The sequence below is a fragment of the Canis lupus genome, chromosome 28 (assembly GCF_048164855.1).
Source record: "Canis lupus baileyi chromosome 28, mCanLup2.hap1, whole genome shotgun sequence".
NCBI lineage: Eukaryota > Metazoa > Chordata > Mammalia > Carnivora > Canidae > Canis > Canis lupus.
Window position 1 is genome coordinate 30,062,890 of NC_132865.1, and position 27,079 is coordinate 30,089,968.

General features: G+C 38.8%; 1 protein-coding gene across 12 annotated transcripts in view; it reads left to right on the forward strand.

Annotated features, from left to right (window-relative positions):
• ASPH (aspartate beta-hydroxylase) overlaps nucleotides 1-27,079 on the forward strand; it is a 212,702-nt gene that overhangs the window by 148,970 nt on the left and 36,653 nt on the right. For all 12 annotated transcript variants that reach the window (XM_072804506.1, XM_072804507.1, XM_072804511.1 and 9 more), the window contains 5 exons: nucleotides 3,639-3,789; nucleotides 5,902-6,038; nucleotides 13,002-13,100; nucleotides 15,239-15,328; nucleotides 21,087-21,224. In XM_072804506.1, coding sequence (XP_072660607.1) covers nucleotides 3,639-3,789; nucleotides 5,902-6,038; nucleotides 13,002-13,100; nucleotides 15,239-15,328; nucleotides 21,087-21,224 — 615 coding nt within the window. The remainder of the gene's footprint in view (nucleotides 1-3,638; nucleotides 3,790-5,901; nucleotides 6,039-13,001; nucleotides 13,101-15,238; nucleotides 15,329-21,086; nucleotides 21,225-27,079) is intronic.

Below are 27,079 nucleotides of genomic sequence, written 5' to 3' on the forward strand. Positions count from 1 at the left end.
GAAGCAGGCTCCGTGCACCGGGAGCCCGACGTGGGATTCGATCCCGGGTCTCCAGGATCACGCCCTGGGCCAAAGGCAGGCGCCAAACCGCTGCGCCACCCAGGGATCCCTCAACAAATTTTTTTAATTCAGTAATATTAAGTTAAATACAAACTACAATTTGTTTTTTTTTGTTTTTTTTTGTTTTTTACAAACTACAATTTGTGAAGCAGCACTGATATTGTCTTATTCTTTGGATCACTGTGAAAATCAATTTTGATGAAGTTCCCTGAACATCAGATACAACATCTTAAATTATAAACTCAATTCACTTTATTATCTTACACAAACCATTAATGCCTCTGAGGCAGAAAATGACACATCTCCTAGGAAGTTTGGATGGTTGAATTAGTTCAAGTCAACAAAAGGCTTTGTGATGTTAAACATCCTGGAACAAATGTTCAGTTTCTGCCCAAATCATTTTATGTACAGATGCTAAACTGATAACAATAAATCTTGTACAATTTTGATTTTCAAAGCCAAGTGTATCACTTTCATTCAAAAGGATTTAAGAAATATATGTCATTTTGATACTGATGTTTTCCCAATTTTGGAAGTTGTAAAATGTTTTTACTCCACTAACATGAAAGAATTATAGGTAGAGGGGAGGGAACAAGGTAAACAAATTACACCATCTTCCTCACTCTTCAGAATTGAATTTAGTTTGATATTTATTCCAATTTCTATAAAGAAGGATTGCCTTGGTAGACATTTGTCCTTGCACTAACCTTGAAGAGACCCTCCAGATCCAGGATCTATTCGATAGCTTAAAGGGCTGAACTACATGGTCTCAAAATGGCTCTCTCAGCTCCAGGACTCTGTCATTCTGGGAAGTCATTTATGAATGATCATGTTTTGGGGAGTTAACTCACCATAGCCAAACTCACAAGAAACTGATGCCTAAACAGAAAAGCCAGCATATGAATATACTGAAGGCCATAGGGGCAGGCAGTGTGGGTCATTGACATTGGGTTTTCTGTCCTGGCTGATAGGTCTATAATGGAGACATTACATTTACAGATTTACAGATATGAACAGATAGTGTTATATTCTGAAGCTTTTTTCTATCAAGCAAGAGTGAATTGTCCTTTTCTAATCTAGAGATTTTGTCCTATCGCTTTTCCTTTGTCATAAATCTGTCCATGTCTTTCTTTCACTACTGCTTCAGTTCTAACCCTCATCATTTTGGGATAGGGAAGGAATGGATCGTTTTCTTACCATGTTCTCAAATTGTGGAGTTGTGCTTTACTTTGGCTCATCAGGAAGCTATATATTGACTGCAGCACATACTTTATTTTAAGAAGGTAAACATGTTAAATAGGGTTTTCTGAGAAAAACATGTTATATGTGACTTTTAGCCACTAACTAGTATCATTTTTCCTCAAGTGGTTTCTTCAAATTATAGTTTGCTAAATTAGATGAGATTTTGACTACCATCTTACATGTTCCCCTCTTTATCCCTCTGGTATTTCACTACCCATTTTCAATCTCCAGTGAAGAACCGTGCTTATTTCACTAAGAAAATAAAAGTATCCAGGGACACCTAGTTGAGCATCTGCCTTTGGCTTAGGGCATGATCCTTGGGTCCTGAGATTAAGTCCCACATCAGGTTCCTTTCAGGGAGCCTGCTTCTCCATCTGCCTATGTCTCTGCTTCTCTCTGTGTGTCTCTCATAAATAAATAAAAAATAAAATCTTTAAAAAAAGAAGAAAAGTAAAAAGAAGAAAAGTATCCAAAGAGAACTTGATCCCACTGCAGCACTAACAGCCTACCTCCACCTGCTCCCATACTCTCTGCCTTCCCTCCCGTTAGCTTGGATGAACTATTCTGGTCCCCTTCCCATCCTCTCCCACCTGCTGAAGGACATTGTGTTGATTTTTATGTCTCCTGCATCAGCACATTTTCCTTCTCTACCAACTCTTTTGCATCAGCTTAGAAACATGCTGTAATGTTTCCCATTGTTAAAGCCAAAAGCATAAAAACCTCTCTCTGGTCTCCAGATTTCCCTCCACTTGGCCCATATCTCTGCTGCCCTTTGAGGGTTGTCTGCACCTCCATCCCTCCTGGTTTCTTCTGATCCTACTCCATTCTACTATGTGTCCCCAGTTGTCCCATACGAATGCCCTGCCAGGGCCATCAGGGGTGCCCATCCCCCAATCCAGCATCATGACCAGGGTGCCCCACCTGATGGCCACTCCTAACATGACTGACCATTCCCTCCTGATGCCTTTTGTCACTTAACCTCCAACATACTTTTTTGTTATTTTCTTCTTACCTTTCTTTCTCTGTCTTTTTTGCTGACCCTCCCCTGCCTTTCTGACCTCTCTCCTGAACTCCAGACTCATATATGTACCTTTCTATCCAGCATCTCCGCTTGGGTACCTAACAGATGTTGGGCTTAATACGTCCAAAATGGAGCTCCTGATTCTGAATGCCTACAGATCTGTTACTGCCCTGTCCTCCCATTCTCAGGGGATGGCAGTGCCATCTGGGAATCACTCAAGCCAAAACCTTTTATTTATCCTTGACTTTTCACCCTCCCTTTCTGTCACATTCAGCCCAACTGCAAATCTGTTGGCTCTGACCTTCAAAATGTATCTATAATCTACCTACTTACTATCACCTCATTCCTACCACTGTAGTCCAAACCTTCCTTATCACTCCTTGTCTGGGTTCCTGCCAGAACATCCTAACTGGCCTCCATGCTTCTCTGCTACCCCTGCAGTCTTTTCTCCATTACACTACTGGTGTGATCCTTTCCACATAGATCATGTCAAAACCCCTGGTGTCTTTCCATCTCACTTAGGGGTGATCTAGTGGAGTTGGCAACAGGTTACCACATTCTTCATTAACTGACCACAACCCCTGTGCCGGTCTCCTCCTTGTCCCACTCCTGCACCAAGCTTTCCCCTACCCCTCACTCCCCGCCTGCCCACCAGGGCCTTGCTCTTGCTATTTTCTCTGCTTTGGAATGTTCTTCCCCCAGATATCCTCATGCCTCGCTCCCTCATTTCTTTCAGCCCATCCCTGATCATCCTGCCTAAACTAGCTCTTCCTACTGCCCACTGCCAACACTCCTAAGCCTGCTTTGTTTTTCATCCCCAGCACTTATGGCCGCCAGACACATGATACTTTGATTTGTATATTGTCTTTCTCTTCATATTAAAGCAGAATGAGAAAAGGCTTTATCTGTTTTGTTTACTTTGCCTGCTGCATAGCTCCCAGATAATAGGTGTTGAAAGAATGAGTGAACACACAAACTATTGAGAGCAGGAAGGACGAGCTGGAGCCCTGTCTGTGTAATGTCAATGTGTAACACGATACAGGTCTCCATCAACCCGGCATATATTAACTGCTCTCGCTTTTATGATATTTTTTCATCATCTCCAGCTGGTAGCCAAATTGTCTTTGTGTTATTTAGATAGCACGTTGTATTGCTTTTCTTTGTTTGCTTTTTAATCTCTTGATAAAGACAAGATTTTCATCGGTCTCAAATTGCTTTTCATGCATGTCCAGAAATTAACTTTACGTGCATATTTTGGGTGATTACAAATAGAGCATGTCATGGGACATTTATCCATTGTGGGGACTTCCTCCAGTGTGAAGATGATCTGGCTGAGAAAAGAAGGAGCAATGAGGTGCTGCGCGGGGCCATTGAAACCTACCAGGAGGTGGCCAGCCTGCCCAATGTCCCCACAGACTTGCTGAAGCTGACATTGAAACGGCGCTCAGACAGACAGCAATTTCTGGGTAAGATGGAAAAAGAGTTAGTTCAGCAGCAAATGCCATGCTGTGTACTCTTAGAAGAGCTTAGTTACCTGGGGGATCAGGGGGGGACCTGAGTTTCATAATTAATTTCAGGTAGTTTTCCAGGATGGGTCCTAGACAGAAATGGCGGTCTAACCTTAATACTTACAAAGATGCAGATGGCATTTTACCACCTTTTCACACTACCCACCCCCTTAATTTGAAAACTGAAGCAGATGGGATGCTAGGAGGTTGGATAATTTGCCTAAGGAATCACAGCTAATAAATTAGTAGGTCTGGAGTCAAAAACTGACTATTCAGTTACCTGAATAGTTACTGATGCCAATAGGAGAGGCTCATATCAGTGATACTGAAGACCAAGCGACACCTGTTACCAGTTTCCTGAAGGATGGGGTTAAGGGTAGTTGTGTCACTTTAGTAAATGACCAAAGTCCAATAGGAGCACAGCCCACTCGAGGGGTGATTAGAAGCTAGAAGAAACGATCCATTAGACTTCTATTCAAAAGGGTGAGTCAAGATGAAGGAAAACATACAGCACTCATACAGGATGGAAAAGACAAGAATGGCACTCAGTGGAGGCACTCACCTTGGGCACAAAATTAGTGTTACTGACTTTTCCTCTTGCCTCAGGCTCCAATATGGCTCAGTTAAGCACTGTTTACTTATTTTGTCCTTTAAATTTTGATATTTTGTTCATTGTGGATATTTTATATTAATTTTGATTTTTAGGAAGACTGCATAAAAGTATTGATGACTGAATTTTGGGCAGCCTCTTAAACTTTGCATTGAGTGCCTTCCCTTGACTCACCTTATTTATTTCTGGCACTGGGGGAAAGGCTGCCTCCAAATACCTCCTCCTGCAGCCATCCTTCAATACTCAAATATAGTCTTTCCCTCCAAGTGAAAATGAGGAAAAGAAGGAGGGAAGAGGCTCTGTGAGGAGGGAATGGTGGAGAGGAGGTTTTATTGAAGGTGATAAGGTGGTGAGATAGAATAGGGCTGCATGAGACCAGTAAAAGGGACAGGGATGACGGTCAGAAGGGCTATGCACCTGGGCCTTTGCAGTAGCTATCAGGGGAAGTATAGGAGCAGAGGAAAAACATGAACCTAAGTTGGACAGGGAGTGAGGAAGGGAATGTACAGAGAAGTAGAGTCAGATTTGTGAGTAAGCAAATGAATCACCAAGCAAACCAATCCAAGATCAGCTTGTAACCAGGAGAAGGCCATAGGATAAGCTGGTGATGTTTTATGCCAAATAGTTTATCTGTTAGCAAGACACAACTGCATTAGCTTATTGATAGTCCTACAATACTCGTGGCTAATACTTAATTAGTGGGCAACTGAGCCCTTTAGAGAATTACTTTTGTCATGTATATCGGTCTTATTGTGTACATTTTCCCATATTCAATTTATTTCCAACTGGGGTGAGGAATAATGACAGTTGACCCCATAAATTTAAATTTCCTTCACACAGCCTTAAAAATCAACTGGAGCTGGAGTTTTCAGGATTCCTGTAGTGCATAGTATCCTATCATCCACCAGAGGGTCCCATAATACCAGATGATGTCTTCTTGCTCTACGACTAGGTCATTCATTACCTGGAGATGAGGACACTTTAATTGGAACCAGCATCAACAGTATACCTCAATGCCTTTTCAAGTTTCACACTGGATGTTAGACCCAAGATCTGTTAGATTTTTTATTTGTTCTCTATTCACAATCTTGAATTTAATCGTAATAAACCAAAGATAACCCAGGGAAACAATTTTTTTATAGGGAATTGATAAAACTTTTTAAAGAGGGAATTTGACATAAAAAGATAAATGTTGGTGAATTTAGAAAGTGAGAATGTCTTTAATATGTTTATAACCAGTATTATATTCGGGATCTACTCACAGGAGTTATTGGTAATCATTGCAGCTGCATAATAAAATCCTAAGAGGCCATCAGTGTGTAGGGTCAGATTTCAGCTGCTCTTCGGGCTCTATCAAATAGTCTCTCATGCTTTGTAGACTCAGTACAAAGATGTACATGATCTGTTTTGATTTCTGTTGAGTTGGGTTGTTTTTTTTTTTCCTCCTCTTACCAAATCAGGTCACATGAGAGGCTCTCTGATTACCCTACAGAAATTAGTTCAACTGTTTCCTGATGATATGTCTCTAAAGAATGACCTTGGAGTGGGGTACCTCTTGATAGGTGATAATAACAATGCCCAGAAGGTCTACGAAGAGGTGAGCAGACAGCAGTCTTCTATTGACCGCATCCAGTTGTTTTGAGCATGAAGTTTTAACGCCACCGGTAAATTGAATTTATTATGCCCAACCTCTCGCCGTCTTTACTTTAAATTAAGTTAAAGAGAATGTAAGTATTAGTAAAGTTGATATATTCTAAACTTTGTCTTCATCCTTGTTTTCCCATGATCAGGAAATTTAAAATTTTAGTTAGCACTTGGTACATCAAAACTTTCAACTTATAATTGTGATAGCTTTTTATTTTTTATTTTTTATTTTTTTTAATTTTTTTTTTTATTTATTTATGATAGTCACAGAGAGAGAGAGAGAGAGAGGCAGAGACACAGGCAGAGGGAGAAGCAGGCTCCATGCACCGGGAGCCCGACGTGGGATTCGATCCCGGGTCTCCAGGATCGCGCCCTGGGCCAAAGGCAGGCGCCAAACCGCTGCGCCACCCAGGGATCCCGTGATAGCTTTTTAAAATAAATTTTAAAGATTTTATTTGAGAGAGATAGTCCATGCATGTGGGGTGGGGCAAAGGGGGAGGATGAGGGACAAGCAGACTCCCTGCTAAGTGTAGGGCCCGATGTGGGGCTCAGTCTCACACCCTGAGACCATGACCTGAACCCCACACTCTGAGATCATGACCTGAACCAAAGTCAAGTCCACGCTTCAATGACTGAGCCACCCAGGCACCCCTATAATAGTGATAGTTTTAAAACTTCATATTTATCAGTCCACAAACACCCTTTCTAAGAGCATGCTTCATGTTAGGAAGTAGAACTCAGTTTTTCCATAAATGTAAAAATAAACAACCTTTCCTCTTTTTTTACCCAACATCCAATCTAGAAAGAGATTACAAAGCAGGAGCCTTTTAGGCTTGTGGAGTAAATCACTCACCTCTCAGAGGGCAGGGATGCCTTTGAAAGGATTTCTCCCTTCTAATGGTTATTTTAATAGATAACCTCCAAGTCACAAGTGACTATAAATCTAGGAAACTATGACTCTTTTGAGCAATGAGGAAATTCATTTGCAATAAAATACACAGAATACCAAATAAACTTTGCAGCTGGAGAAAGTTAATGCCTCTATGAAAGAAAGGTGAACACATTTACTTGTTACTCTCTAGTTTAGGCATTTTGGTCAATGGCTTTCAAGCTGGCATATTTTACATCAAAATGCTACTACTCCGTGATTGCCAATATGATTTCTTCTTGTTTAAAAATGCTGTCAAGTTCAATGAATTCATGTTCATTCTAGGGACTGGGGCCACTCACAGAGAGGGTGGAGGCTTCATTGAAAATCATCAAATTTCAGGACAATTTTCTCTTCATCCTTGTCATAATTTTTATATTTTCTGAGAGAATAGAAATAAGACTTCTGCTTATTAAGAAATAAGACTCTGCTAATCATATTTAGCATGATTAATATCTACATAAGGTCGATTGATCCTGGAGTGTTGAAATGTGAGCTGTTCACTGAAGTACCTATCCCAGGTCATGGCCATGTGGGGCCTTGTAGTTGCTAATGGCCACAGCCTACCAGTTGGTGCCCTGTCTTACAAAGTTGGTTTAAGGGAAATACTATGTATCTCACAATTCAGGATTATATGATGTAAGAATATACCTACTGTATTAGATATACCCGTTATTCCGTCACTTTCAAAAGCCTCAAAGATGAAATTGTGCACTTCTCTCCTTCTCTCCTGCTCTCCTTCCTTCCTTCCCTCCAAAAAACATGATCAAGTGTTGAGTGGAATCCGAGCACTTTTAAGGTGAAGGCAGGATCTGAAAGCATTCTCGATTCTCCCACCCACTGTGGATTTGTCCTTCCTCAATTTCTCGGAAACTTCCTTGAATATATTCATTGTTTTTACCTGATACTAGGTCTCATATGTGTAACATTTCAATTCATCTTGACAAATAAGATGTATTTGTTGTCGTTTATCTATTTGAAATCATAGTCTCATCTGAATAAGCATAACAAGATGCAGAAAGTCTAAAATAGAACCATGTTGTACAGTTGAGTGGGCTTCTTTTTAAAGAAGCATTAATAGACTGAAAATATGTGTGAGGTTTGCCTTTTATTCCCTTCTCCCACTTCTAAGTTAATAAACTATATCTGAGGCATTCTCTGTCCTTAACCAATTTATCCTGATATGTTTATGTCTCAAAGATCATTTTCAGAAAAGAATTGATACTGTAATTTTATACTTTCCTTCATGTTGATTTTTATCTTTGATAATTTATCAAAATCATTGGGGTCCCCTAGATGGCCCAGTTGGTTAAGCCTCTTAAATTTGATTTCAGCTCAGGTCATGATCTCAGAGTCCTGCAATTGAGCCCCGTGTCCAGCTTCTTGCTCTTGGAGAGGCTGCTGGAGATTCTCTCTCTCTCTCTCTCTCTCTCTCTCTCTCTCTCTTCTTCTCCCTCTCCTCCACCCTCTCTCCTCCCTCTCTCCTCCTCCTCACTCTCTCTCTAAAATAAATAAATCTTTTTATAAAAAATAAATAAAAATTGTTGGTTCCCTTTCTGGGTTTTTGGTTTGTCTTGCTCCTTTTAAGTTTCAATAAGACTGCTTTAAAATGTTTGATGTAGATTGCTGACCACCGTAGTTTTGGAGGTGCTCCTGCATCCCCCTCTGTGTTAGCAGTCCTGTGAGTTACCCAGGCCACTCATGGTCTAGAGTCCAGCAGTCTCCTGATTTTTCCCTCCACTCACTCCTCACATATATCCATTCACTTAGTCCACACATGTTTATTGAAACCCATACACACTAGCTTGGGAAATGTCCTCATGGAGTTTCAGCCTGATAACAAATCACCAATATCTGTTCATTTTACCTTCTGAGTATCTTTCATATCCCCTCCCTTTTTAACTCCAACACTCATCATCTCTTGACTACTCTAGAGTAGATTTATCTGTCCAGGCTTGCTGTTCCATAGCCTTCATCAACATAAAACACAGATCTGACCGTCCCACACTAGGCTTCGACTCCTCACTGCTTCCCTCTGCCCACAGTAGTGGTTTTCATACCTGTTTGCTTGTGTACCCTTCCAGTAAAACATGCTCCAGCAAATACCTGCAATATGTATGCTCAAGTATTTTTGTATTATGTTTATGTAATAATATAGGATATACATTATATAATAATGTATGATTTACATTATAAAAGGTACATGCCCCCAAATAAGTTTTAAGATGAAATGAAGTGTTTAAAATACTTTTAAATTCCATTTAATGGCAAAAAATAAAGAACCGTAGTCAGTAAAAATCTTTTTTATTTATTGATGTAAACTTTTAATTCTCTTTTCTGACTACAAAATTTAAGAGGTGCTTAATGCAGATAACAAGAGAAACAGATTAGGACAAAAGGCAGAAATCATTTGCAGCCTCATTCTCACATACAGACTACCATGATAAACATGCAGTATGTGTCCTATCTCTTCCATACAAAGAACATACACTTGTCGTTTTCAATTAAATTGGTATATATTTGTCCTATTATCACAGAACTTTTATAAGTGAATAAATATTCTTTTGGAACATAATTTTTAGCAGCTGCCAAGCACTGTATCTTAGGGATGTATCTTCACTAATTAAACCACTATTGTTGGATAAGTTATTTCTCATTTTTTTGTTGTAATAAACAATGCTGTGGTGGACATATTTGTACATATGTCTTTGAACATTGTTTTATTAAAGTATAGTTAACACACAATGTTACATTAGTTTCAGTTGTACAACATAGTGATTCAACAACATGATACATTATGCTGCACTCACCCCAAGTGTAGCTATCATCTGTCACCATACATTACAATATCATTGACTATATTCCCTGGGCTGTACCTTTCATCCAGGTGACTTACTCTTTCCATACTGGGAACCTGCACTTCCCACTCCCCTTTGTTCATTTTGCCCATCCCCACAGCCCTGTCCTCTGTAGCAACCATCAGTCTGTTCTGCTTATTTATGGGTCCATTTCTGCTTTTTTGTTTGTTCTGTTTTTCAGATTTAACACATTAGTAAAATCATATAGTATTTGCCTTTCTCTGTCTAATTACACTTAGCATAATACCATCTAGGTCCATCCATGTTGCCCAGATGGCAAGATCTCATCCTTTCTCATTCTTGTTTATGGCCGAGTAATGTTCCATTGTGTATATATACCACAGCTTTACGCTTTCCTCTGTCAAAGGACATTTGGGCTGCCTCCATAGTTTGGCTATTGTAAATAAGGCTGCAGTAAACATAGGGGTGCCTATATCTTTTTGAATTAGTGTTTTCATTTTCTTTGGGTTAAATATCCAGTAGTACCCAGTAGTGAAATTAACTGGATAGTGTGGCAAATTGATATTTGGTAATATTAATATGCAATACTATTTGTGATTATATGATTTTTGGTTATTTGCTGGCACTGTGTCATGCAAAGAAATGTCATCCATACCAGTTTTTTGCCGTTGTCTCTGCTATGTATATAAAGAGATAGAATCTATATAGTATTATTAATATCAACCTCAATTTGATTTCCTTAGAAATTTTATAAAGCTACTTGTCATGTCATGAGGCTTTTTGATTACCACTAGATAATACAAGGCACACATTCATTATGCATCTACGTGTAACCTGCAATAAGCACAGGACCTTTTGAGGTTTGCCTCCTGCCCACTTTTTCCGATCTCATTCACTTTTGCTGTTCCTGACCCATTATTCTTCTTTACTCACTTTTTCCTGTGCCTTGAATGCCTCCTCCCTCACTGTCCCCCACCTTTCCTTTCCCCAGTGAACTCCTTTTCATCCCTAAACACCTTTCAGACCTTGCTTTGGCCACACCAACCCTAGAGTGAGCTAGGTTCTCCTCCCCTTGCATGCTGTGTGCCAATCACCATGCTTTCACTTATTATGTTGTATTACCACTGTCTGCTTGTGAATCTGTCTTTCTCCCTTAACTGAGACCTCCCTTGAGAAAAGAGAGTGTATCTCATTTATGTTTATATGTCCAGAGCCTAGAAGAGCTCTGGGTATTCTAAAACATCTGGCAAATGAATACATTTGTTAATTATGTAGCTGCCATCATTACAGTAGTCCACTTATAGTTATAGTAGCAGAAGCATGATTGGCCTCAATTCAATTCAGTTCAGTTCCAGAAGTATTTATTGTGCTCTTACTCAGCACCTCACTTAGTAACAGGTGCTTGGAAGGTGAAGAAGAAGCAGAGGCTGTGCTTTCAGAAATCTGGTTAGGAAGAAAGCCCAGCATGCACTCATCCATTCAGTTACTATAGCTTTCCTGATGACCTGCCGTGTGCTGGGCACAATTCTAAGCACTGGGGATCAGCAGTGAGTACAATAGACAAAAACCCCTGCACAGCTTACATCTTAGTAGGAAACATAAAAGGATAATAAGTCAAATGGTGATGAGCATTGTGAAGAAAAGGAATCAAGACAAGTCAAAACAGTGACTAGTGCACAGGGCGGTTATTCTGTTTTATATGGAGTGGTTGGAGATTGGCTTCACCAAGATGGTGACCTCTGAGAAAAGACTTCATGAAGGTGGAGGAGTGAGCCATTTGGATATCTGGGAGAAAAGTGTTTGAAGCAAAGGAGTACTGCATATGCAAAGGTCCTGAGCAGGGGTCTTTTGACTTGTTGTATAGCAGTAAAGAGTCCAGGGTGCCCCATGGTGGCTAGTGGGTGGGGCTTAGGAGAGGAGGCCAGAGAGGTAGAGAGGCCCAGCTCAAAGGAGGCCCAGAGGGCTGTCCCTGGAACTTCGTCTTTTACTCTAGTTGAAATGGAGCCCATTTGGATTCTGAACAGAGTAGGGATGAAGTCTGGTGTAGGATTTAGTGAGATCATTCAGGATCCCTATAGAAAATGGGCTACAAGAGAGCAGGGCTGGGTGTACAGAAGGTCCACAGTTAGGAGGCTTGTGTGAAAACATAGGAGAAAGGTAACAAAATGTGACCCAGGGTGGTGTGGTGAAGGAAGTCACAGGGACATGATTCTGAATATATTTGGAAGGTAATGTTGACCGGATTTGTGAATGGATGAGGTGCAGGACCACATACAAACTAGAAAATTCTAAAGTAACAGCAGTGTGCTCTTCAAGGGGAGGGTGTGGGTCCTATGTAAGGAACCCATGGTAGCCTGACTCTCTTCTCCCACTCAAGCTGAAGAATGAAGAAGAGGCCACAGAATATCCATCTTTATATTCACTCAACTCAAACCTTCATCTTTCACTTTTGTTCCATGAATTATTTTGTCTGTGTAGCTTCACAAGTTGAATGTTGTTGTTTTGATTTCTCACTGCTAATATTTAATTTAAAGGCATTCTGCATAATTTATCTTTAATCATAATAAATGCATGTGATAATAAACAGTGATTTGACTTATATTAAATATTTACTTGGGTTTTATCACAGAATATTGGATTTGCTCATCACTTTATCCTCGGTCCTTAAGACGGTCTAGGCATTCAAGAAATTTATGTTAAATGAATGGATCATGATATATTACAAATGCAAGTCGACATTTTCTCTTATTTAAGGCAATGTGTAAAGCATACATGTAAAGAAATATACAATAACCATTCAGAATTGACTTTAAGTACAACAAATTTAAATCCATTTTTTTTTCCCTGATTACTAAAAAAATGTAGAGGTCATATCAAATGACAGATGCCTTGCTGATTTGTATTGTTTGATCAGTGCTTTCATGGTCATTGCCTTTTCATTCATTTCTTCATTCTCAAAAAACTGATGTATAGATGTGCGAGCATTTTGAGTTGACCAGAAATGGGGGTTTTTAAACTTAATATTGCAATGAGACAAAACACTCTTGTGTTTAAGGCTATGACATCATAATCCACTCCAAGCACAGCAAAGCTAATTAAAATGTGTTTTGACAGCCATTTGTAGAATTTGTAGTCCGTTAAAATAGTTTTGTGTTTCCTTTGACTTTAGGTTCTGAACGTGACACCAAACGATGGCTTTGCTAAAGTCCATTATGGCTTTATCCTGAAGGCACAGAACAAAATTGCCGAGAGCATTCCCTATTTAAAGGTAACTGTCCCTGCCCTTTCTCTTTTTTCATCTTCTGATTCTTTTGAGTCATTTGGAATCCCTTGATTATGCATTGTCAATTGATTGGCATGTACTGCTGAGTCTTTTCATCTTCAAAATCTACACCCCCTGACCATGACATTCATAGGCAGTGATTGACAGTGTTGCATGTAGAAATGCCAACCATAAGAGCAGAGATTTGGAAAAGACGTCCTGAAGAAATTCCTAAAACTGTAATTACTAGTTTTTATTTAAATGGGAAAGATAGACCAAAATTACTAATATAATATTTTAAAATACGAGTAATGCATTAAATGTTCCTTTTACAGTTTAATTATACATTCAGTCTAGTTTGAATGTTAGAATCCTGACTAATGGCAACTGACATAAAGTATGGTAACAAATGTCACCTGAATAGGTCAAACCCCCAAAACTGTGTTAGTTCAAAATATTCAGATTAAAATATGCCATCTTTTTTATCTTGTATGTCTAGTTGAATCCTTGCAAATGCACCAGAATCACACGTGGTCTAATTAAGGGCTGTTCAACAGAGCCTTCTTTCATAGTGGAAATATTCTTTATTTGTATGCTCCAGTATGGTAGACACTGGCCACATGTGGCTGTTGGGCATCTGAAAGGTGGCTAATATGACTGAGGAGCTGAATTTTTAACTTTCATTTTAATTCATTTTAATCTAAATGGTGACATGTACCCAACAGCTACCATATTAAGACAGGTAGCTGATGGAATGCTTGTGAACTTTTGTTTTTTAAGTAGCAGTATGTGTCACACTTGTCTGATCTCTTTTTTTTCACATGACTTAAATCAGAGATCTCAAATAGCAACCCACTGATTGCAAATAGCTTGCATATTTTATTTGGCCAGCACAGTTCTATTAAAAACAATTTTAATTGCTTGCTTTAGTTAAGAAACTGAGCATTTTATATAATCATGTAAATTTCAGATTTCCCTTGAAAGATCACATCTGGCCCACATCCCGGCACAGGAGCAAAGCAATATTGTTCCCTTTGAGGTGGCCTGTACCCCCTGCCCCATCTTTCCTGGCCGTCACCAGGCTTCTATAAACCTTTACATTCCCTACCCAGACCCTCTGGGCATGTGAGTTTCTCTGATTGAACGTGTTCCTCTTATATTTCCTTTGGCATCATAAGGGACCAGTAGTGCTCTCCCTGCTTTAGAGATTGGGGAAACAGAGAGCTGGGTGTGTTAGTTAACCTGTCAGTCAAGAGCCCTGATCACAGCTCTCTTCTCCTGAGTGATGCTACTCCTGTTCCTTGCTGCTACTTTCCAGCATTATGCAAATAAAATGTCTCCCCAGTGAAGATAATGAGTTTCTGGTGAAGAGACCTGAAAATGCAGATTTTTAGAAAGAATTTCGTGACATTTAAATTTTTTTTTTTAGCTTTGTCCTTTTGCTTTTCCAGATTCATTCTCTTGCTTTACTACTCTTCTCTCATTCTCTTTGTTGATGTTGTTGTTTATATACACTTCAATTCAGCCCTGAAATGGGGTTCAAATAAGCTAAATGCTTTATTTTTTTTTTTTTTTTAAGCTAAATGCTTTAGCATAGGATTTGTTTAATAACAACCACATTTTCAAAGAGCCCAGCTGGCTTTAATCCTATTTTAAGTTTTGTAAAAAGATTTCATTAAAAGGTGAGGACACATTTGTTTTGTGTAGAAAGAAATATTATTTTCAGTTGAGTCTCTAGCTCGTCAAACATTTTATGAGCAACGAAACATTTTGGTTCAGGAATAAAAAGCCTCCAGATGACTTATGGTAGGATTTGGAGAGCCAAATAAACGGGATAAATACCCAGTCAAGAAATTCTCTAGGATATTGAAATGTGATTAATTCCACAGAGATGACTCACATACTAATTTTCTGGGCTATTACACTGTTAATTAATGATAAATGTATTGTTAAGTTTGGCTTTATCGCCTCTTTTTGAGTTTGCATTCTAAATGTTGACCAGTAACCTAATTGCCAGACTTCAATATTGAGATGAATTTTTCTGTCCTTAGATTTTTGTATGGTATATAAAGATTAAGTAAATCAATGAATTGGAACTCATATTTAATTTTTTTCATCAAATACTAGTACTATCCTTTTTGCAGGAAGGAATAGAATCTGGGGATCCTGGCACTGATGATGGGAGGTTTTACTTCCACCTGGGGGATGCCATGCAGCGGGTTGGGAACAAAGAGGTAAGGAGCTTGTGAATTTCTCGTTCTCTTAACAGAGGGTAACCTTGGGGGTGGGTGAGAGTAACTAAGAAATTTACAATTGAAAAAATATTTTGAGCATGAACTTTGAAGGTAGTGATTAAAACTGTTTAGCTATTTAAACTTTTTTTTTTTAACAACCTAACAACTCCTGCCTAAAAAGAATTTTGGGGCTTTTTGACTTTTATAGTTTCTTCCAAGATACTAGCTGAGTAATCATAAGAGCAACCTCTCAATTAGTCCTGTGTATGTGTAGGGTTGTGAGTGTGTGTGCACACATGTTGGTCTTGGTGTGTAAAGAGATAAGCATTGCCCTGAAAAAATATTTTTTATTTTATTTATTTATTCATTTATTTTAAAGATAGTCTTTATTTATTCATGAGAGACACAGAGAGAGAGGCAGAGACATAGGCAGAGGGAGTAGCAGGCTCTCTGTGGGGAGCCCAATGCGGGACTTGATCCTAGGACCCCAGGATTACAACCTGAGCCAAAGGCAGATGCCCAACCACTGAGCCACCGAGGCCTCCCTGGAAAAAATATTTTTAAAATCATGAAATGAAGAGATGTCTCTGAAGTTGCTTAAATATTTTTAAAATATTTTAACAGTATGCCTAGATTTGTTTTTATTTTATTTTGGGGATTTAAAAAGTAGTTATTTTTAGAATGAAGTCTTTATTCAGCTAATTCCTAAGCACACCGTACCCAGTGGTTAATTATGTAAATTGCCTTCTGGTGTTCATTACCAAGTTTCAGATGAATACCTGTAGCTCTAGTAATGACAGGCAAATGGAATAGCTAAAACAGGTTGCATGTTTTCTTAGTGATTATTGCTTTTTTTTTTTACTGAGTACAATGTCAGCTTCTTTAAACATAATATTAGATTACTAATCATGACATCATGTACTGAAGTTCCCAAACTGTCACGTCATGATGATTTATAGGATGTTGGTGGAGAATGGAGCCCTCCTTGTCTGTCTTACATCATCCTGGGGCTCTAAGAGACAGGGAGGGCTCTCCTTACAGACCTGGAATGAGGGTGAAGCGAGACATTGTGTCTTTGTAACCATTGCATTCCATATATGTTGTAAAGTGCAGTCCACTTACAAGATGAAAATAAAAGATAACACAGCTTCAGGTTTCTAAAACATGGAACCATCTGGACAAGTGAGGGTTCGTGAGAGCAGGGGGGTTTTGTGATGGGGTAATTGCCAGCTAGACACATGAACCAATTTGGTGTAAGAGAGATTTGGATAATTGACACTGTTTTCCTAATATATTTCTGTACATCTGTCCCTTTCCTCTCTAACCTATCAGTCAGGCAACTGGAATAAAATGAGGCATTAGAAGTGGAGAAGGGAAAATAACCTGCTGATTAGTTCTCATTTTTGTGTTCTTTCACTGTTTTAGATATAAATGCCTGGTAGCTCCTTTGAGTGAGAAGGATAAGAAAGACTTTGCTGTAGTATCTAACACTGGATAATGTTCGTGTCTGATTGCAATAAATGTAATTGTCACTAATTAATTTATCTTTGAACATCTCAGGGTCCAGGGCAAAGACAGATAAAAGAAGTCTGCAATTTATTCTCACATCGTAGATGAAAACAGCCCTTACTTCAAGGGCAAAGAATTCACTGCTAAACATTTGTCAGGGGCTTGAGATTTGAACCTATGGGACTGTTCTATCAGCTTAATTATCATTAATATGCAAAGAACATCACAGTTCTTGAATTTCAAAAATTCACAAGGATTCATCCTTACAGCAGAACAAAAAAAAGCTTCGAGGAGCCCTATGTCAGTATGGTCTCAATATTGGGTATTGAATCTGTGAACTCACTGTCACGTTCTGAGTTTGCAAACTGAGAAGCAACCATCCTTTATGTTCCAGTGCAGGGGTTCTGCTCAGGCACTGAGAGAGAAGCAAACCCACAGCCTCTGTGCTGCAGAGGCAGACATAAAATTGTCTTTGAAGAAGGTTTTTCTAACAAGCTTATTTCGAATGAGCAGGAAGAGGGAGGAAGACAAACCATGGTGGTCTTGTAAGGGTTCAGCTGCATCTCTAGTTAGTATTTCTGTAACTCCCAAGGCCACAGCCCCTGTCCTAGTCCAAGTCCAAATCCTGGCTCTCCTGCCTGCCTAGCGTCAGCACATGGGGTTACAGAGATAGCTCCCTTGTCTTCCTCTAAACTGTTTTGCTTCCTGGGTCCCATCTCTCAGTTGATGATATTGCCACCTTCTCTCCAGTTAGGTCAAGGCCTCATTTAGGGAAGTCTGCCTCCTCAACCCCTGGCACCCATCCTGCCTTCCTGCTAGCTCAGTCACTGTTGCTGTTTGCTACGTTCCAACCTCAGGGATGGCTGGACAAGCCCGGCTGTGTCCCACTTTAATCTTAACTTTCTTCCAGGCCATCATATGTTCAGAAACCCTACAGTGCAAAATACAAATAAAGTCATATGTCCAAGTGGTAGCATTCATGGTCCTCCACAGTCCAGCTGCAGCCAGCTGTTCCTACCACAGATGTGTCTCACATGGCCCACTGTGCACCACACTCCAGACAGGATGGGCTCCTACTGGGGTCACACCTGACAGGCCTGCACCCCTGACGGGGCCTGGGCTTTCTTGAGTGGGGATTGTTCTTTGGACCTATTATTTCTTTGTGGTGAGTGTGTGTGTGTGTGTATGTGTATGTGTAAACCGTACCTGGCAGCAATGTGACTTATAGAAAACATTGATATAAAACACAAGTAAGAAAGTATCCCCAGGTGATCTTTTTGTTTATTTTCATATCTTTTTTTTTTTTTCATATCCTTGATTAGAGGTATGGAAGGAAAATAGTAACTAGAGAAAATTTTCAGAGGATTCTAATTTGATCATTGATTTTCTTTCTTTTTTTTAAGATTTTATTTATTTATTTGACAGAGTACAAACAGGGGGAGCAGCAGGGGGAGAGGGAGAAGCAGACTCCCCACTGAGCAGGGAGCCCAATGTGGGTTCTGGGATCATGACCTGAGCCTAAGGCAGATGCTTACCAGCCTGAGCCACCCAGGAGCCCTGATCATTGATTTTCTAGCACACTTGTATAGTAAGAAAGCACTCTGACAGAATTTGTTGGGTCCTCTATATAATTGAAGATAATTTCTTAAAATTCCTGACATATCATTGTCATGGTTTTGTTTCTGTAAGTGGCAGAGGGGCACAAAATTAAGAATCTAGTAGGACTGATGTAAGTGTGACAAAAGACCCTATAGATAATTTAAACATGCCACCATAAGCAAAATGACTTGCATAGGCATCCAGCATGGTGAATATTAAGTCCAGGACTATATCCTGACTTCTAACTCCTGAACTAGAACTATGAGCTTTGCTGGTTTGGTTTTCCTATAATATTTTTTCCCCTCACTTCTGACAATGTGCCTGGTCCATGAAATGAATTGCTACTGACTCTAAAATAAGTGTTTCAAAAAATCAACTTTGGTAATTAATATTGTTGTTCACTTTAACACTGAAAGTAAGGAAATGAAATTCTAAATTTAAATTGGAATATCAAAAATAAATAAATAAATAGGAAATATCTTAAAAAGTCAAATTAATTTCAAAAGTAACATTTAAAAAAAATTCAGACAGTGATTAGCCATTAAAGTTTCTGGCTTTTAAAGAAATTACTTTAGGGCTAAAACTTAATGGATTTAAGGAAAGTATAAGAATGATTAGTAGTATATATATTCTTAATTTGAGATATTATTGAAAAAGATAAATATGAATATCACTTTTGATAGTTTTTTTTTCTTTTTTAATGATACAAAGATAGAGAGTGGAATGAGTTGCCAGAGCCCTGGGTTATAGTTCAAGATATTTATATCCTTTTTAAACCTCAGTTTCAACATTTATAAAAATGGACATATTTGAGATTATTAGAAAGATCCAATGTGATCACACATGTAAAAGTGAGTAATCAACTGAAAAGTGTTATTGGAACTACGAAGTGATATTGTTATCACATTTGATTTTTTAATGTGAAAACGAAGGAAATTTTGACCTAAGAATTTTAAGACTTTTAAAAGGTAGTATGTTTTACATTTAAAGTATATCTGGGGGAATCCCTGGGTGGCTCAGCAGTTTAGAGCCTGCCTTTGGCCCAGGGGGTGATCCTGGAGTCCGGGGATCAAGTCCCACATCGGGTTCCCTGCATGAAGCCTGCTTCTCTCTCTGCCTGTGTCTCTGCCTCTCTCTCTCTCTGTCTTTCATGAATAAATAAATAAAATCTTTAAAAAATAAAATAAAAATAAAGTATATCTGGGAGCACCTGGATGGCTCAGTGATTTGGGCGTCTGACTCTTGGTTTCATCTCCAGTCCTGATCTTGGGGTCGTGAGATGGAGCCCTGCATCGGGCTCCATGCTCAGTGGGGAGTCTACTTGAGATTGTCTTTCTCTCCCTCTGCTGCTCCCCTCCCACCCTCCGTGGTCTCTCAATCTCTCAAGAATATATAAATCTTTAAAAGCAATAATAATAAAAATAAAGTATATCTGTTGTTCTATGAAGATTATTCTTTTTGAGTATCTTCTTAACCTACCTGATACCAAATGCCTGGTTTAATTGATCGAAGTGTATATTTGAAATCACTCTTCAAAAAGTAATCATTAGCTCAGACTTGGAGTATTGAAGGCCGTACTATTAAGTACAACACTGGGGCATCTTCCAACCTGAAGACAATGGAGTGTGCGTGGTGCTGGAACCTTGTAGGGGGGGCCCTGGGGAGCATATGGTGTGGGTGTCACTGGAAGGAGACATATGGCGTAGCATACTCTGCAGCCAGCTGTCCCTGAAAAGGCTAGTCTTCATGGAGGCAAGTTGTATCATGTTACAACTAGCCTAAAGCCACAAATGTTATCCCTCATGGCAGAAAAAAAAACCAAAAAGGAACAAAAAATTCCCCTTTAAAAAATCTAATATGGGCTATTGCTATATTTATTGCCAGCTCAGAATGATACTTCCTTTCTGTCTATTTAATTTTATGGAGAATTTATATCCTCTTGCCTTGGGGCCGGCTTCTGAAATGCAGACATGGAGAGAAGGTACATGTGAAAAGAAGTCCTTTTCCTTTCAGCAATCCAATTCAGTAAATGCAAATATCTTCGAAGAAATTATTAAAATCATAATCCTTTCCCTTTAAAGGAAACATAAAAGTAGAACTTAGAAATGAAAGCTAAAAGATAAAAGCCACTATGGTTTCTTACATTCTTACATTATCTGTCCACTTGACAATTAAGTCTTAGATTCTGTGCTGGACACTCTGAGGAAGACCAAAATGAGTGAATCCTCATTATGAGAACATAAAGCCTAAGAGTGAAAACAAAGTGCAGACATGCATTTATAATAATAATATGTCATTATCAGAAGCCCAATCAAATAATGGTATTTTCACCAGTATAACAGATTTGAGCACCTGACTAGCAAACTATTTAAATGTTACAAAAGTGGGGGCACCTGGGTGGCTTAGTCGGTTAAACATCTGTCTTCAGCTCAGGTCTTGGTCCCAGGGTTCTAGAATGAAGTACCGCATCGGGCTCCCTGCTCAGTGGAGAGCCTGCTTGTGTGCACTCTCTCTCTCTCTCTGTCAAATAAATAAATAAGATTGTAAAAAAATAAAATTTAAAAAAATTAATAAATATTGCAAAAGTGATTATTTTTAAATTAATACAGATACTTCATGTGTACGTAGGTCAGTCTCTCTGTTCTTTCAGGCATATAAGTGGTACGAGCTTGGGCACAAGAGGGGACATTTTGCATCTGTATGGCAGCGCTCACTCTACAATGTGCATGGACTGAAAGCCCAGCCATGGTGGACCCCAAAAGAAACAGGCTACACAGAACTAGTGAAGGTGAGTGCTAAGTTAGACTTCATCCTCACGAATCCTTATCTATTTCCTACTCAAAATCAGAGAATGCTTACCATAGAGAGGAATGTCAGGGAGGAGGTCAGTTTTACATCTGGTGACAGTTGCAAAAAAGATTGCAGAATGAATCTTTTCATCCCATTAGACAAAAGTTCAGTTTAGTTGGGGAAGAAGGGAATTTTTCTTGAAAAGCAGTTCTGAAACATTTGGACTTTAGGACCACTTTAAACTCCTAAAAATTATAGAGCATTCCAAGGAGTCTGTAGACAAGGAAGAAAATTATATCGTCTATCAATATAATTATTAGACATTAAAGCTAAAAGAAATGTGGGATTTACTTATGAAATCTTTAAAAATAACAAAGACTTCGTTACACATTAATATAAATAACTTAAAAATAACTTTAGGGATGCCTGGTGGCTCAGTCAGTTAGGCATCCAACTCTTAGTTAGTTTCAGCTTGGAGTCTACTTTTAAATGTTTTACATTTCTCACTTTTTTTGCTAAAGAATATCTTGAAATATATAAAATATAAGACGTCACTGATGAATTTTTTTCCACTTGGGGGAAAGAAGGTTTCCATGTAGTTTCAATTTACTTACATTAAATAAGTTTTACTTGACCATACTTATTCTGTATTTCATTGTAAAATCAAACTATAGGGGGCAGCCCCGGTGGCACAGCGGTTTAGTGCCGCCTGCAGCCCGGGGTGTGATCCTGGAGACCCGGGATCGAGTCCCACATCAGGCTCCGGGATCGAGTCCCACATCAGGCTCCCTGCATGGAGCCTGCTTCTCCCTCTGCCTGTGTCTCTGCCTCTCATTCTCTCTCTGTGTCTCTATGAATAAATAAATAAATAAAATCTTTAAAAAAAATTTAAAAAAATAAAAATAAATAAATAAATAAATAAAATCAAACTATAATGATCATAATCCAGTTGTAAAGTAGGCCACCATCAGTTAGACTTTGAATATTTTATAAGTCAGAAAAACATGGTGTGGTAACAATGACTGCAGATCGATTTAAAGAGATTCTATATCCAAAACAGAAACGGTACAGGAAAAACATCTTCCTTAACAAATCTACTACGGTTTTGTGCTATCAGCAGTTCTTTCCATTGTAAAATTTTATTCTACCTCAGATTGTATCACATCGAGCTCTTCTGATTCTCTTTCTACCACTTCATCTTTTTCTATTGGTCTCTTTGTAAGTTTATTTCCCTACTATGACTTTTAGGATGCTTTCAAGGTCAAGTACCAGAAATACAACTGGAATCTGGCTTAAGGAATAAGGAATTTGATTTACTGGGGCAAAGGAAGCCTAGCCCAGCAGTAGGGCAGACTTCAGGAGTTGTACACCTAGGTGTAAGAGTGTACAACCCCTGTCTTGTCTCTACACTTCTTCGCTGGTTAGCTTAGTCCTTGTGTTTGCTTACTTCAAGACAGTTGTCAGAAGTACCTGGAATGGAAGGTTAGAAAGTGTTTGAGAGCTTCATAACATTGTTGAATCACCACACCAGGCCCAAATGGCCCTCTTGAAACTTCCTAGGAGACTTTGTTCTGGTGATCATAACCAAATCACATGGGCGTTCACAGTTACGAAAGAGTCTGAGAAACTGAGTAGCTAGCAGCAGGCTGGGGCAGCAGGCTTCCAGCAGGAGAGTGTACCTTTCCATCAACCAGGGAACAAAAATCTTTGCCTCCAGTCTGATCGAGCCAATTAAGTCACTTTTCCATTCTGGATGAATTACTGGAAAGGGTCTAAGAGATTATCTTTAAACCAATATATCAACTCCTGAAGCCCAGAAAAAGATCTAAGTCCAGTGGATTAACCTGAAAGGAAATAAACGCCTGAACTATATCAGCGGTCTGGTAGGAAGAAGGAAAGGCACAATGGATGTTGGAAGAGTGACCTCCAGGGTTCGGTGTTCTTGCTAACTGGAGACATGCACTCAGATCCAAACACTGTTCTCTGCTCTCTGTTTTCCCTTTCTTGTCATTCATTTTCTAAAGAAAAAAACCTTTCCACTCTGGTTCAGCTGCTGTTAAAGTTTCTTGTTAAAGTCTTCTTGTTAAAACCAAAGCTGAGCTCCCCAAATGGATTTTTCTGTCATTCTATTCTATCTCCAGCTGCAGAGTGACATTAACATGCAATATGAAAGTTAATTCACCATGTAATCCCATGGTTAATACTCCTTTCCAACTTTATAGTTTTGGTCAGGGATTCAGCTTTACCCAAAATTCCAATTTCATTACTATGTATTTCTTACCACTGCCCTTTACTGTTTATAAATCAGCCAAAATTCCACCTCCCACCAGGGCATCCCATGTGACAGTCTCACCACCCTTTACCCCTTCCTTTTCCCCTTCTCTCCTATCCTCTTCACAGCCAATTCCTATTTATCATCCTTCAGATGTTACAAGTGGTCATTTCTTTTAGGAGAATAAAATAAGGGTCTTTCTTTCCATGTATCCATAAACACCTTATACATCCTTTTAAAGTGCTTATACTGCATTCTAATAGCCTCTGTAGTGCCATATAGTCTCCTGTGTCCTATGCTCTAAGATAGTGGGACCATGTTTGTTGTATTCACGACTACACAGTATCTGATACATGGTGCTCACAAATGAAGTGTGTTGTATACGTTTCTATAATGTTTCTCTAGTTGTCCCATAGATGTGTCAGAAGTCTCAGGGATATAAAAATCATACTACTTATATTTCTTACATATAAGTAGTTGGCACAACATCCTTTTGGGCCTTTCCTGAATGTGGGGAAATTCTCTCCTATTGCTACTGCATTGGGAGGGATGCCTAAAGAAGAAGATCCTCTCTCTCTACCCTATTTGAGGAGGAAGGGACAAGGGCATTCTTTTCTAGAAATTTTTGCTATATAATAGGGAAGGATGTTTAAAGTATCCAGAGTTCCTGTTGAAATATCAAGTATTTAATTATGCTTATAAAATATTGGGGGATGGGGCAGGATTTTGGAATGACAAGGGGAATATCTTTGCAACTCTGCCCCTCCATAAAAGCGATGAAAGCACTGAGAAAATTGTCAAAAATCAACATTTGCTGAGCTCTGTACATCAACCAAAGAGTTGCAGTAATTTAAGGAACATTTATTCAAGAAAATCTGCTAAGCCTCAGTAAGAACAGAAGGATTTGTGGGATACTAACTTGACTTGCTCTCATCCATTCCTCCCCAGCTGAGGATAGCCTTGAAAACTGGCAGTCTCATACTAGTTGTGACGACCATGAAGACCATAGCCTGGTGGGCATCAAAGTAACATGATTAGGTTTGGGACCTTTTGCCAAGTTTTATATCCAGAGCACTGTCCCTATTTGACCTATCTTGTGCTGCTTGGAAAGCCCCACTCTCAGGACACTGTTGTTATTTGACCTCACGCTTTGTCCCAGGATATCAGTCAAAAGAATCAGTGGCAGTGTTTTAAATATTGGGGTAAATGAAAACCTGCCCCCCCCACACACACACAAGAAAAGTGCATAATAAAGAAAATCTGATGAACAGGATTCCATGAGGGTCTCTGAAAAGCTCTGACACATTCCCGTGGATGTATATTTCAATGCATGTATGCTCTGAGGTGTGTGCCCAGGAAATGCCCAGGAGGGCCACAGTCTTTTTCCTTTAGCTGACTCTGAAGCTTGGTACAGGCAAGAAATGAAGGCTAGAGCAGAGTGGTACACTGCCAGAGCATTGCAAGCATGCCAGAACTCATACAGAGCCCCTCAAAAAAGGAGGGAAGAGTTAGTAGTTCAAGCAATTAAGGTAATCTGTGACCATGCATTAGCTGACTATTAAGCTAACCAAGAAGAGGTGTTAGTAGTCATGCATGACAATAGATTGTAAGAGACTTCATAGAATTAATCCAAGAAAGTTGCTAAACAAACAAGTAGCAACAACAACAAATGCTGGAAGAGAGCAGCTGAGATTTTTAGAGTTGCCACATTATCTAAAATGTCTAGTCGCAATGAAAATTATATACCGCACAAAGAAACAGAAAAGAATATGTATATAATAGGAAACTACAGTCAATAGAAACTGTTAATGAGGAGCCTAGAGGCTGAACTTACTGGACGAAGACTTTAAATCAGTATTATAAATATGTCCAAATAACCAAAGGAAATCATATCTAAAAAATTAAAGGAGATCATGACAATGACAGCTCACTTAATAGGGGATATTACTAAAGTAGTGTAAATATAGGAAAGAACCAACTGGGAAATCTGAAACCACAAAGTATAACATCTGACATATAAAATCACCCCAAGAGGCTCCACAGCAGATTTGAGCTGATAGAAGAAATACTGAGCAAACTTGAAGGTAGGTCGACTGAAATTATTCATACAGAAAGAACAGGGAACAGAAAGGAAAGAGAGTGAAGGGAACAGAAAGAAAAGAAAGTGAAGACAACAATCTGTGGGACACTGGCAAGTATGACAATATATACATAATAGAGTCCTCAGGTGAGAAGAAAGAGAGTGGCAGAAAATTTATTAGAAGAAATAATGGCCAAAAACATAGCAAATTAGATGAAAAGCATTACATATCCAAGAAGCTCAGCGAACTTCAAGTAGAATAAACTCAAGAAACATACCTAGACACGTCTTAGTCAAACTTTCAAAAGCCAAAAACAAAGTCTTTTGATGCTACAAAGAGGACTTATTGTGGAAAAGGATTCGTCAATATGATTAATGGCTAACTTTTCCTCAGAAACCATGGAGTCCAGAAGGCAGAGGGATGACATTTAAATACAGAAAGAAAAAGGGTGGCAACCAAGTTTTGTACCTAGCAAAATGATCTCAAAAATAAAGGAGAAATTAAGACATTCCTAGAGAAATAAAAACTGGGAGAATTTCATGCTAGTAGACCTACTCTACAATAAATACTAAATGCAGTTGTTCAGATTAAGATGAAAACACTAGATGGTAACATAAATGCGCATGAAGGAAAATAGAGCATTACTAAAGATAACTGCATGGATAAACATAACAGAGATTACATTTTTTTTTCCTTATCACTCTTTTTTTCTTACGTCAGATTTTTAGAAGTACCATAAGGTAGACATAAAGATCAGTGCAATAGAACTAAGAGCCCAGAAATAAACTCATATATTTGTGATCAATTGCTTTTTGACAAGTGCCAAGATAATGCAATTGGGAAAGAATTGTCTTTTCACAAATCATGCTGGGACAACTGGATATCCATATGCAAAAAATTAGTTAGCTCATACTGAATATGAAAATGAACTCAAAACAGAAATAGACCTAAATGTAAGAGATAAGACTGTAAAACTTATAGAAGAAAACACAGAAGTGAGTCTTTATAACATTGAGTTAGGCAATCTTTTTTTTTAGATATGACACCAAAAGTACAGTGATAATGGCAAAATATATAAATTAGATGTTATCAATTTTAAACTTTCATGTTTCAAAGAACACAATCAAGTGAAAATAAAATCCACAGAATGAGAAGTAGTATTTGCAAGTCATTATCTGACAAAAGACTTATATCCAGAATATATTAAGAACTTTGATACCTCAATATAGAGGCAACCCAGTTTTAAAATGGGAAGAGATTTGAATAGACATTTATTGAAAGAAGATCTGTGAATGGCTGAGAAGCACATGAAAAGATGCTGAATGTTATTTATCATTAGGAAAATGCAGATCAAAACCACAGGATGACCCTACGCTTGCGGCAAAGCAAACAGGAGGTCGGGCCTGTCCTCACCGGGTGTCACACACTGAGAGGTCCTGTTGTAAAGAAACAAAATGAAACAAAAAGTCACCAAAAAGTTTGTATAAAGACCTATTTTTG